Below are 12,480 nucleotides of genomic sequence, written 5' to 3'. Positions count from 1 at the left end.
TAGTTTAAGATATCAACACTACTGTCACAGCAGCAGAACAGTTGATTAACACCTGGGCTTTTTCATTTTGAGCACCTGTCCCCTGAAAGGTCTGTGCACAGCCCTGCCATATCTGAATTATGGCTCACTCTTCATGTGAAGGAGAAAGATACTGTATATGAAAACAACAATTACTAATATTGAGGGGTAGTCTAATCTCAAGTGTGTAAATTGTTTGATTTTGCTGTGCAATAAAAAAGGAGAAATGACTCATTTGTATTCGTAAAAAGCTTGATTTATTTAAAAGTAATTTCATGTCTGGGACAAATATAACAAATCATAAGAGCTCATCAACAAAGCTAAGAGTAGAACCTAATTAAAAACACGAGCATAAACATAACGTGGTTACAATAGTGTGCTGCATCAACCACAGATATTGAGAGCAGAGTGGAATATGAATTGGACTGTAGAGGTTTGTTCATTTTGACTTCAGTTCTGAGAAAACCAAGCGGCAAAAACAGAACTATAGGAATTAGTTAGGCCAGTCCCACTCTACAGGATTTTTGTGTAGATTCAAAGCCACGAGAATCCAACGTGGCTTTAGAGTAATCCCTTCAGCACTGCATGTGCAACAATACTACAGAGCACCCAAGTCTGTAACCACTGACGAGAGCCTATTGGAGGAGGAGGAAAAAACATGACCAAGCGGAAAAACCATTGTTACAGTAAACTTCACTGTAATAACTTTACTTGACCACCAGCGTCATAAATGTTCACGTTTGCGGTCATAAAAATGTCATAAACATGTCATAACAGCTGACATAACTTGTCATAAGCTGTTATAATAGATTTAGACCTGTTGTGACATATATTGCGTTATTTTATGGCTGGTTATGACACCTACATAAGAGTGTCAAAACACTCAAAAGCTACCACACAAGGCAAAACATTCCATTTACATCCTAGCCTACGTGTCAACAGTATGTTTATGCATGTGATATAAAAAATAAATAAAAAATGGACCATGTTCAATTAGAATTTGAATTGCGCACACATTGATGTCGGACGTGCACCTACCCCAATGCTCTGTTGCTGATGACTGGGATGAATGCACGATCAGATTGCAGGAGCAGGACAAGACGCCCTCTTTTTGATTGATGACAGATATAAGGGCATGTACGTGATAGGCCGATCTGGCTTGTATGATTATGATGGTCCGGATGCTTCGTGACAGTTTCATAAATTGTATTTTCTTAGTCCACGTAAAGTGTCACAGGGAGGTCATCATGCTTCACGGCAGTGCAATAAACTTCATTTTCTACGAGATCATTTTTGAAAAATGACGATAAAAAAGAAGCATGACTGTAACAAAAATATATTACCACAACAACAAAGGATTTAAGAAAGAAACATTCAAACAAAAGGACACGTCTTTGTAGTGAAAAAACACATTTGAATAAATGTGGGTTTAGACACTCTGATGTAGGTGTCATAACCAGCCATAAAATATCGCAATATATGTCACAAGAGGTGTAAATATATGGGTCATGACAGTGTTATGACCATATTATAACAGGTTATGACACATTATGTCAGCTGTTATGACATATTATGACATGGTTATGGCCATGTCATAATACTTGACACTTGGGTGTCAATTAAAGTGTTACCCTACCGATAGAATGCAGCTGGTACAACGTCAATTCTGGTTTGGAACTGGCTTTTTCCTAACCACATCATTGGCCAACTGTTTACAGCGATTCAAAACAAAATACAGTACATCATATCTGAGAAAACTGTTCTGCTGGAAGGATCCGCTGTTTCTGTGCATCACATACTGTAAGCTTGAGAAATGCCTGTGTATGTATTGTTGTGTATGTTCTGATACACAAGTAGGTATTTCGCTTTAGTTACAGTTGCAAACAATACTGTTACACTACTGTGTGTGTGTGTGTGTGTGTGTGTGTGTGTGTGTGTGTGTGTGTGTGTGTGTGTGTGTGTGTGTGTGTGTGTGTGTGTGTGTGTGTGTGTGTGTGTCAAACAGCTGAAAGCTTTATCCTGCAATCTAGAGAATAATCATTATGCTTAATTATATGCCAAAAATATGTTTATTTTTTTCTGCATATCTCAGAATACCTCTTATATGCTTTTCTGCTGCTCTGCTAAAGTCTGGGTAAAATATTTAAATTCATGTGAGTTTTATTCAGTACATTTAGCAACTGCTTGCTTTTCTAAAGTGTAGCAATCTTGCCAGCAGGAAACCTTGCCAACGAGCTACTCTAACTTTATTTATATCCTGAAATGGCTTCTTGGTAGCTAGTAATGAGGATAGGAGATTGGGAACCTATCTGTGCTACCTAAAGCCAACTTCATAAAATTGCTAGGTGGCTAGTAGTATCACAGAGGAACAACAACAACATATTTTTCAACAAGACAAATCTGAGGGGGAACACACCCCTGTCCCCCCTACGGGCACGAGGCCTCTGCATACAGTCAATATATCTTAATCAAGCTTTGCAACAGGGAACAAGTGTTATGCAGTACTGACCCCAAACGTGTTTTTGGAAGAGGAATTCAATTCTTATCCCATATGTCAATATGGGGCAAACTTCTGGCGCTCAGGTTTTTTCATGCCAGCAGTAGGAATCTTAGTGGTGTAAGGGGATAGACTTTGCAGGAGCCCTGAGGCAGCTGCTGGGTGCATAGCCAGCATAGGGAGCGTTTTCATGCCAAGCAGACTGGAAACGGGGACGGCATAGTGCTGGGTGGGGATGGACTGTAAGGTGGAGGGGGAGTGCATGTTAATGGTGCCAGGGACTTGGGTGGTGGCGGCCATGACAGCCATAGAGGTGGGTGTGGAGACAGTGGGAGCAGACTGAGAGAAGCTCATATTGTTGAGGTCAACAGATGACGCAGAGGAAGCAGCCTGCATGGTGTATTTAGCCATCTCTAAGCTGTAAACAGATACAGGGAAGGTAGCCATTTGTGGAAAGGATGGGGTCGGGAGAAGATGGGAAGGTAGGGTTCAGCAAAGGAATTAAGGGGAGGCATATCCAAAGAAAGGCGGGAAGAGAATGGGTAAAGCATGGGAGGAGAGTGAGAGAAAGGGAAAAAAAAGAATCAAATGAGGAATGTTATGTGTTAAAAGCAGTAAGACAAAAAAGTGTTCATGCTTTTGTGAGTTTGGATCACTAGATTGTATGTAGACCCCAAGGCACTTAGATAATATGTAATGCCTTTCCCTAAAACAAAACAATTCCATCCTTCCTTCCTGTCAACACTGTTACACTGACTATATTGTCTGTTGTTTGACTGTCGTGTCTGTTGTTAGACTGTTTTACGTTGTTTGACTATCTTGCCTGTTTTGTTCTCTATTTTCAGTTGGGTCTTGTCAGTTGCCTGTCATGTACTGTAGTGCCTCATGGGTCACAACTCACAACTGACCTGTTAGAGGTAGTGAGGCAGTCTTACCTGACATTGATGAGGTAATGTGCCACACTGATGCTGGTAGGAGAGCCTATGATTGTGACTTGGCGCATGGGCGATCCGTCCGTGGCACTGGCTATCTTGATGTGAGCTCCTGACACCTGGCGAATCTCATTGATCTTGCTGCCTTGTCTGCCAATTATGCTGCCAATAAACTGAGGAGGAAAAGATAGGAAAGTGACAAATTGAAGTCAAAAGATGTGTCACATGTTTCTCGTGGATTATCAGTCCAATTGAAACATCTGCACCTTCCATAATGTTATCTCCACAATTTGGAACTCTGAAAAATATTCTCGCCAGCTTGGACATGTAACAATTGGAGATCTGTCCTAAGGATAAGGATAGAACATCATGTAAAGAGACAGCATTCAGTTGGCTTACGTATCACAACAACAACAACCATCCATTTCAGCTGTCCTTCTCTGTTTGAGAGCAGCGGAACCGGGTGCCTAAATGACTGCGATCTGTAGTCTGTACCTTGTATGACGCTGATAAGACTAAGCAAGACTTACGTCGTTGGGTATCGCCAGCTCCTGAGAACTTGTGGCGACAGAGGCATCCATTCCTGCAGAGTAGGACATAGTACTGTTTCCGTATGCACTGAAAGTCGTGGCATTGCATGTCACTGTATATGTATGATCCCTGAGACATGACATTCATCAATTGTTTGGTCACCTTTAATTAAAGACTTCAAATCACATTGCATGTACATCTAACATGAAAGCACAAAGCGACTTAACAGCTGTGATTATAAAAAGCATACAATTATACATAATGATAGATTAATAATATACCTTAGCATTTCAATCTGTGAATGTATCTTTTGGAATGCATACATGTTCAGCAATACCCTGTCTTTTTTTAATTTATCAAACAATTGGAATAATTCAATAATTCTCACTGTTTGAATATTGTGGTTTTTTTTTGGTTGGCTGCTTCTTTGTTGTGGGATAGAATACATGGGGTGGTATAGGTCAGGGATGGTAGGGAGGACGTTAGAGACAGAGGAGAATCGTTGCCAAGGTTAAGGAGAGGGGTCTGTGAGATGAGGGTTCTGTAGGATGTAGGCTACCACCTCGTAAAAAATTGCTCTATCTTTACAGACATACAGTAAAACCTAAACATGTAAAAGAAGACGTGGTCTTTCCAGAAGCAGAAGAGGGTTTTTGATTGGTGTGATGAGCACAGAAGAAGAAAGAGGAGCACAGAGAGAGAGAGAGAGAAAGAGGGATAAGATGGACTTTCCCAGGGAGCCTTGGGTACGTACCAGGGAAGGTAGGGTTGCTTTGCCCAAGGGAAGGGAGGGGGATATGCTGCATAGCCAACTGGTGAAGCTTGGTCAACTGCAGGGTAGGAAGGAAGTTAGAACTAACCAATCAAACTGGATTATTTCAGCGGAGCTGACAGCTATAGCTACAATACAGAGCCAATCTTAAATTCAAACACAGAGTTCAGAATGTGTGTTAGTTTGGTGAAGAATTCGACGTTTGACATCAGAATCAGAATTATGCTGGCTTGTCATGGAAGTGATGAGATTCTTCAATATTAGATGTGGTATTTCTATGAGCAAGAGGTGCCAAGTTACCGTTAGCTTATTTTTGTCATGGTCCCTTTCTTTTCTCACACTCTTCTGAAACAAAGCAAGCTGCTATGCTAGTGTTAATAAACACCACAGTACAGGATAGTGTTAGTGTTTCCTCCTTGCTAATGAGTGCACTGAGGGCATAGTGGTGGCTTGGAAGTTGGTGGTGGTTGTGGGCAGGAGTGGGTCATTGGGGTGGGTGTTATTAGATCAGACAAATGCACTTACATCTTGATGTGGAAACGCATACTGTCCTTGAATTGTGAAGGCCTGCAAAAATGGGATACAGGAGTGGGTTATTATAACTGTTTGACCATTTCTCCTCTTGTCCCTTTATGATTCTTTTCTAAATGGTTTAACACGTGAGGATTTGATGTAGATCCCATGTTGCTTTGGTCACATTCCCAAAATCTGTAGCTATTACTACGTCTATGTTTCGATCCACCTAATTTAATCGAAAGGTTATCCATTTCATTTTTTTGGTTTCGCTTTGCCTAGGATGTCCAATCGGATACACACATTTGTGAAAGGTCATAATGGATTTGTCTGTATGTAAAATGGGAGCCATAACGGATAATGCCACATGGCAAAGCGAGAGGTTTAAGTGCTGTATTTTGTCTAGCGTTGATGCCCATCTGTACACTGCCGTCATTTGTAGCGTGGCGATGTGCTTACTAACTGCTGTGTAATTATATGACAGCTCTGACCGGAGACTATAGATGTTTAAAGTCAACTGGCTGTAGCAGCAATTTCTCATCTGGCCACTCACATACTACAAATAGCGGAGAGACGTCAATATATGCGGATGCTTCCCTCTAGTGGTGAAAAGATGCACTGGATGTTTTTTGGGCTAAATGAGCATTGCGTGACATCTCCGAATGTTTTTGTAGCCTAAACTCCAATTACATTTCTTAACTTGATTACTCGGAATCAAAAAAGGCCAGGAAGATGCAGAGTCTACCTTTTAATTGGAATAACAGGAAATACAATTAATTTCCATGAAATTCCTAGAATGAGCGGAATGAGTGCCTAGTTTGCATTTTTCCCAGAGCTCATTTTAATTACGTCTTTAATTACAAGCAGGTATGGTAATGAATATACAACAACAACATTATGTGGCTAGTAGCTGTCCTTCCAGCCTTCTATCGTCATGTAACAGGTTCTTGTCTATCATTTTCAAGGAATTCATTGGAATATGCAGACACATAAACAATTCTAATGGACATGCAAGTTTTTTAGAACAAGGTTATCGTACATTTCCTGAACATAACATCATCAGCCTTAGAAGGCTATTTGATCACCTGCCATCACTTGCCAATCATCAGCGCCAAGGGGCTGATGTGTATATATATTTTTTTATCTTACTGTATTGTATTCAAGTGTAACTTTTGTACAGACAACAACAACAAAAAAACTAACTTGTGAAGCATGTTGTTGTTGTTGTTGTTGTTGAAATACTGGATGGCCGGCTCCTGGCATGGTCTTGGGGCGATATGGGATAGTTGCTCCTTTGGGTGGTGACTGAAGACACAACCAACCAACAAACAGCAATGACTGATCAGACAAACACATCACTACCAACTGCAACTAGTTAGATCCCATTGTTTCTTAGGCCCTGATATGGCTGTAGTCTCAATTATTATGGTGTAGTTAGATACCATAATTATCAAGCCTTGAGTCGTTTCAGGTCTGGATAGAAATTTGAACAATTGGGTGCTATAATAATACTGTATGTTAATTGTATTGGCTTGCTTACTTCCAGAATGACAGAGCAGATGTGTCTGACACACTGTGTGATGGCCTGAGGTGTGCCTGAGATAGTGACAGCTCTCTCAGTGGATTCTGGCAGCATGTCCCCTGCAACCTGCACCTGAGCACCTGTGGTCTGAACATCACATAAAATGGGAGTCAATTACAAAGAGAGTCCATCATTTGTCAAAAGATTCCTTTTGATCATGTATTATTCATATATAACTGTACAATGTCTGAATTTGTATTTATTTTTGTTGACATGCACAATGTATATGTTGTACAAATTAGTCTCTTGTGACACTGCTAGCCAGTGCGCACACAAGATTTGGTTTCTGTATTCCGAGATTATGTCAACATAAATATTTGACACCCAATTACTTGGAGAGTGCAATCCTCCTTCATAGTTAATGTACTATGTTTACTATGAGGATTTAGCACCCAATTCCATGGATGAATGCGAATGTTTGCGTGACCACATTCTTTGGTACTCCAGGCTTATCAGTCTCCCTGAATAGTGTCGCGTGGTGCTGGTGCTTCATTGTAATTAATTTACTTGAGGCTCTTTCATTGGGTGATTGAAAGGTTAGGATGGGATCATCAAATGTAGCCTGTTCCCAGATATATACTGTATAAACAACTCCTACAGTCATTAGTTGGCTATACAGCACAAACAGATCTGGGACCAGGCTAAATCAAATGAGCTCCCGCTAGGACAAAATTGTTGTCAAGAGAGACAGAAAGTAATTGAGAGAAGCTTCGGGCCTAGCTTCTTCTACCTCTCTGATCTCCTTGATCTTGGAGCCTCCTTTGCCTATCAAGGAGCCACACTGACTCCCTGGGAACACAAGGCGGAGTGTCACTGGAGGATGGCTTGTTACCGTGCTGTTTGTCATTGCAGCTGTAATGTCCTGAAATAGAGGTTAAGACCGTTTTCAGGTTATCAAAATATAGGGGGTGAAATCTCAGAAATTCTAACACGTTCCTGACAAAAATCTTTTGTATTGTATCATTCATTGAAGTCAAAGGAAGTTTTGTGTGAAATGTGGCCCAAAGTGAGGGAATTCAGTACATTTGTACTTGTAAGATATTAACATAAGGACACACCAGATTACATGGTAGCAGAGTCTTTTGTTACCTCCTCAAACTTCTCAGCGATCATAGAGAAAGCTTTGAAGATGCCCTCTGTTGGTCCTGTGATGGTAACAATCCTCTCTGGAGAAGATCCCTCCGAAATGTTGATGCGAGCGCCACTCTAGAAACACAGTTGTCATCTTAGGTGAGTCATGTAAAAAATACCCTTTTTCCCGAAAGCATATTCCAATTCTATTGAAATTAGCATTTTATTGCATTTGTTTTGTCAGAAAATATGTTTTTTTTTTATATACAGTTTTAAGGACACGACTTACCTCCTCTCTCATCTTTTTGACGGTTTCCCCTTTCTTTCCAATTATGCTGCCCACTTCCTGTTAACAATGAGACACCAAACAAATATATAAATCAATAACATTATGACATTCAAACATTTTTAATGTGATCCGACGATCGGAATCATGTAAAAGAATAGAGATATGTTGCAATGATGCGACGTGTTTACCTTCCCATGCATCAGAAGCCGTAACGTGAGGGTAACATTCAGCCCCCCCTCTGAGGCCCCACCTTCCTTGTCAGACATATTCACACTTATCAACGGTCTAGACACTCAGCTTCATACAACACTCTGTAGACATAAAGAGGGACCCAATTCACATGAAACTGGCATAGTCAATTGATTTTTGTTCAGTCAGTCATAAAATGAAATTAGAAAGCCCTTCACAACCCTTGAAATGCATCCAGTGTAACATGCAATCAATACAACTATATGTGGAGGCTTTCCCAGAATGAATGAGACAATGAATTTGTCATTTTACGATTAGAGAGTTGTCCCTACAGTGAATGCAATTGTCTTTGATTTTGACCTCAGGTTTTTTCCACATCACTTAAAAGTGAAATCCAAGCCTCCAGAGTTAATTGTGCCCACGTACCGGTAAGCATACATAGTTACATATTTCTTTATCATTATCCCTATGATGCAAGGCTTATCATTATGATCCTGTTTTAGTGGTTGATATCTGTGACTGGGTGAAATTTGCTTTGCCGCGGGTGTGATGCTCACATTGGACTCCCTCATTAGTTCCAGCTAAACAGAACTTGTGAGACTGTTCTTTGATTAGATAGAAATACAAAAGGAGCTGTTTGTGTCCTACAGGGCTGGAGATCAAGTGATGTCTGTGTGACCGTCTCTAATAATACCCTAGGAATATCACACTGTGGGGACACAATGTCCCACTGTTCCCATGTACCCTTCATCCTATACCCAGAACCACAGAGGAATGTCTCTGAATGTAAGACAGACAGGAGTGGGACACTCAAATATGAACATACTACTTTACTCTGTCGGTGAGTGTGAAGGGACAGAATCCTTCTTTCCACAATCCAAAATTCTATCAGAACTTGCCCTAATCTAATCAGATGTAGGATAATTTTTTATCACTATTTTGTTGCTGAGAATTTTAACTTGTAGTGTACTTGAGGTTTAAAAAGGCTTCTAAAGTTTTTAATTTCCATTTTAAAAAATCAGATTTGATTTACCCTAATGATAGATGTATCAATCCCTACACCCCCCCCCCCCTTAACTATAATCCATTACAACGCCAACGCTTTAAACATAACTGTATTTGTCTTATCAAGTGTGTCATGCATGACCTTTGACCAGGAGCGGACTGGCCATCTGGCATTTCGGGCAAATGCCAAATGGGCTGGTCAATTATTAGCCCAGTGGACCTGTCTAACTTGGGTTTTTCGCACAAAATGATAATTATCTGGCTAATAATGTGGGCCTCAAGAAAATAAATGGGCCGGTGTGGGGTCTCGAGGAAAATAAATGGTCTGGTTTGTTAGAAATGCCAGGGCCGATTTCTGGTCCAATTCCACCCTTTGACCCAAAGATACTTACCTACACCAATAGATGAAGACAACGCTTTGCCGGCATGCCACACCTAAGAAAGACATGGAAGCAACAAAGATTACACACAATGGTGATGGGTAAAATAATGTTTGAGTTTGACAATAACATGTCATTTACATTCAAACAGTACTGTATATGATTCTTTAATTATAATTGCTTCAACATTCATTGCTAAGTCAAGCCTGGGTCAATTCCCAGCAAGCAATGCAAACATCTTCACTCCATATAGAAAATAATATAATATTTCTGCAGACAATAATATTAGGAATTCAAAGAGTTGTTGAGCAGCAGGGTATATATAGCCTAACAAGAGTGATTCCCTTCTCTGTGTCATTATAATTACACTAAATGCATCCAACAAACAGCAACATCCCAGCCTAATCCTATAGGCCCGGATTTGTTTGGTTAATGCTTAAGACCCTTTTGACCCATTTCAGTCACCTCTAGCATGTCAGCACCCACTCAAGACGACAGAACAAAACGCTCCACAGGAGCAGCCATGAGCATGATTTAACAATTGAACATGTACAGTGACAAAAAATGTGTTGATAAAAATCTAATCTTCGTAACCAAACTGGAATTACACTTCAGGGAACACATGTACTCTTGACTAACTGATTTTCAGGACAATATGAGGATTTTGAATTTGATCTTGTCGAAGAAATGGAACGACATTAATATTGAAATTGAAAGCTTATCATGAGACAAGTGACTTTGCTCGGAGGCTATGTTGTGCGCTTTAAAACTCCCCCCCCCATAATTGTGTGTGATAGGGCCTACATAGCATTGTATTACAATCGGAGCATTTTAAAACCTTCCTCTCACATCATGAAATGAGATTAGGCCCATCTTAATGTGTGGATAAAAGTTCCTCCTCGTATACAAGGGCATAGAACATTGGCAAATATATGTATACTCAAACCCACAATATTTGACCAAAAGACTTGCTTGAGTTTCATCAATGAAATCCAGTACTGTAGATTCAACGGAATTGCATTGCATCTAACAATAAGGGTTAAGAAATTCAATGACATGGGTAGCTAAGCCTGTGTCAACTCAGGGCAACCGGCTATTGGGCAATTTATTTGTAAGTTGTTAAAAGAACAGGGGATTAAGGTCTACGGTTGAATAAGACTTCTGTAGTTTTCTTATTTGCAATATTATTACCAAAGGAAACATGAATAGCTGCAAAGCCTAATCCTCTATTAGCTACATTGGTTGAGGAGCCTGTAATGTAAAAAAATATATAACTATTAGTATAAAACACTAACCTGTTGTTTTAGTACAAATATTTGTTCCTCTTCCTCTCTTCTTTGTCACTCCAGAATGAATAGTCCCCTAGTTTTACAGTCCTCGTTAAATGTTTGACCCCCTTTGTTGTCAGTTATTGCACAGAGAAGGGACAGATGGCTTTCTGTGCCCTTAGCCCGGCTGGCTGGATTGAGGCTGGCTTTACTATTTGTCCGTCCCCCTAGCTTAGCCCTAGATAAGCCCCTACGCAGGGCAAGTGAACCTGCATCTCTCCATGTCAGTGACACAAGGGAGGCATCGCTCTGTGGAGTGAGGGCAGAGAAAAGTGGCTCTTCTGCAGGACACTGTCCTGAGAGAGGTATAATTACAGTGACTGCATGGAGGACATTGTAGAAGTCTAACAATTTACGGTCAGCAAAAGAATTAACGAGAAAATCCCGGAGAAACTCTTTGTAAACTACATCATTAAATTGTTGGTTGTTTAGATTCTCTGACAGATTAACAAACTGCTCCCTACTTCAATAAAGTTAAACACATCACATCAGAAAAATGGAGACAGAACTGACAATGGAGAGTGTAGTTATGTTTGGAGAGACAACCATAATGTCTTCATGGGGTGCTTTACCCTCACTCTGCCCCTCCCCCACGCCAAGCCCTTACAACCAGTAATAAGGCAATAATGGATACAATATAGCCCTTCAGCCCATAAAGCTGCATTCAGCTGAGCCACCAAATTGTGAAGGGAAATTAATCAGTGAAGCATAAGTGGCATATTTAATTACTGCTGCATCGCTGCATGATAGGAAGACAATAATGGCCTCTGTGAACTTCTCACATCACATGCTTCCAGACCATGTGCTTTGGTCTCCCTACTTTTAAAAAAACCCACAATTTGTCTCCAACAATGTCCCATGAGTTGGTGTAAATGTGTGTGTGTTTACAGTTTTTTTCAATGTTAGTGGTATATTTTCACAACTCTAAGTACAAATCTTTAAACTGATAACACTTGACGTGTACCATTTTTTAAAGAATTTGTATCCAATGGCAGGTTGTGAGCATGTTGAGAAATATGTCAGTCTTACAGTTTCATTATACTGATACAGTACATGCAGGACCATGACCCAGAACACACCTCCAGCCTTTGTAAGGGCTATTTGACCTAGAAGGAGAGTCATGGAGTGCTGCATCAGATGACCTGGTCTCCAAAGTCACCTGACCTCAACCTAATTGAGATGGTTTGGGATGAGTTGGTCCACAGAGTGAAGGAAAAGCAGCCAACAAGTGCTCAGCATATGTGGGAACTCCTTCAAGAGTGTTGGAAAAGCATTCCAGGTGAAGCTGGTTGAGAGAATGCCAAGCATGTACAAAGCTGTCATCAAGGCAAAGGGTGACTACTTCGAAGATTCTCAAGTATATTTTGATTTGT

General features: G+C 40.4%; 1 protein-coding gene across 2 annotated transcripts; it reads right to left on the bottom strand.

The window, feature by feature from the left end:
* Positions 1-258: 258 nt before the first annotated feature.
* Positions 259-11,612, bottom strand: LOC112252820 (poly(rC)-binding protein 3). Of its 2 annotated transcripts, none has more exons than XM_024424454.2 (13): positions 11,075-11,611; positions 9,792-9,834; positions 8,394-8,516; positions 8,206-8,262; positions 7,935-8,051; positions 7,576-7,707; positions 6,804-6,932; positions 6,467-6,568; positions 5,276-5,317; positions 4,733-4,808; positions 3,978-4,030; positions 3,451-3,620; positions 259-653 (listed from the first exon to the last, which is right to left on the bottom strand). In XM_024424454.2, exons 3-13 carry the CDS (start codon positions 8,469-8,471, stop codon positions 617-619), a joined length of 993 nt encoding a protein of 330 aa, XP_024280222.1. In that variant the 5' UTR covers positions 8,472-8,516; positions 9,792-9,834; positions 11,075-11,611; the 3' UTR covers positions 259-616. The 2 variants fall into 2 exon arrangements, with proteins under 2 accessions (XP_024280222.1, XP_024280221.1); XM_024424453.2 differs by lacking the exon at positions 259-653 and adding an exon at positions 1,530-2,933 and having other exon boundaries at positions 11,075-11,612.
* Positions 11,613-12,480: the final 868 nt, after the last annotated feature.

The sequence above is a fragment of the Oncorhynchus tshawytscha genome, linkage group LG06 (assembly GCF_018296145.1).
Source record: "Oncorhynchus tshawytscha isolate Ot180627B linkage group LG06, Otsh_v2.0, whole genome shotgun sequence".
In the NCBI taxonomy this organism is placed as follows: Eukaryota; Metazoa; Chordata; class Actinopteri; order Salmoniformes; family Salmonidae; genus Oncorhynchus; species Oncorhynchus tshawytscha.
The sequence above is the reverse complement of the archived record's forward strand: the minus strand, read 5'-3'. Positions and strand labels throughout refer to the sequence as shown.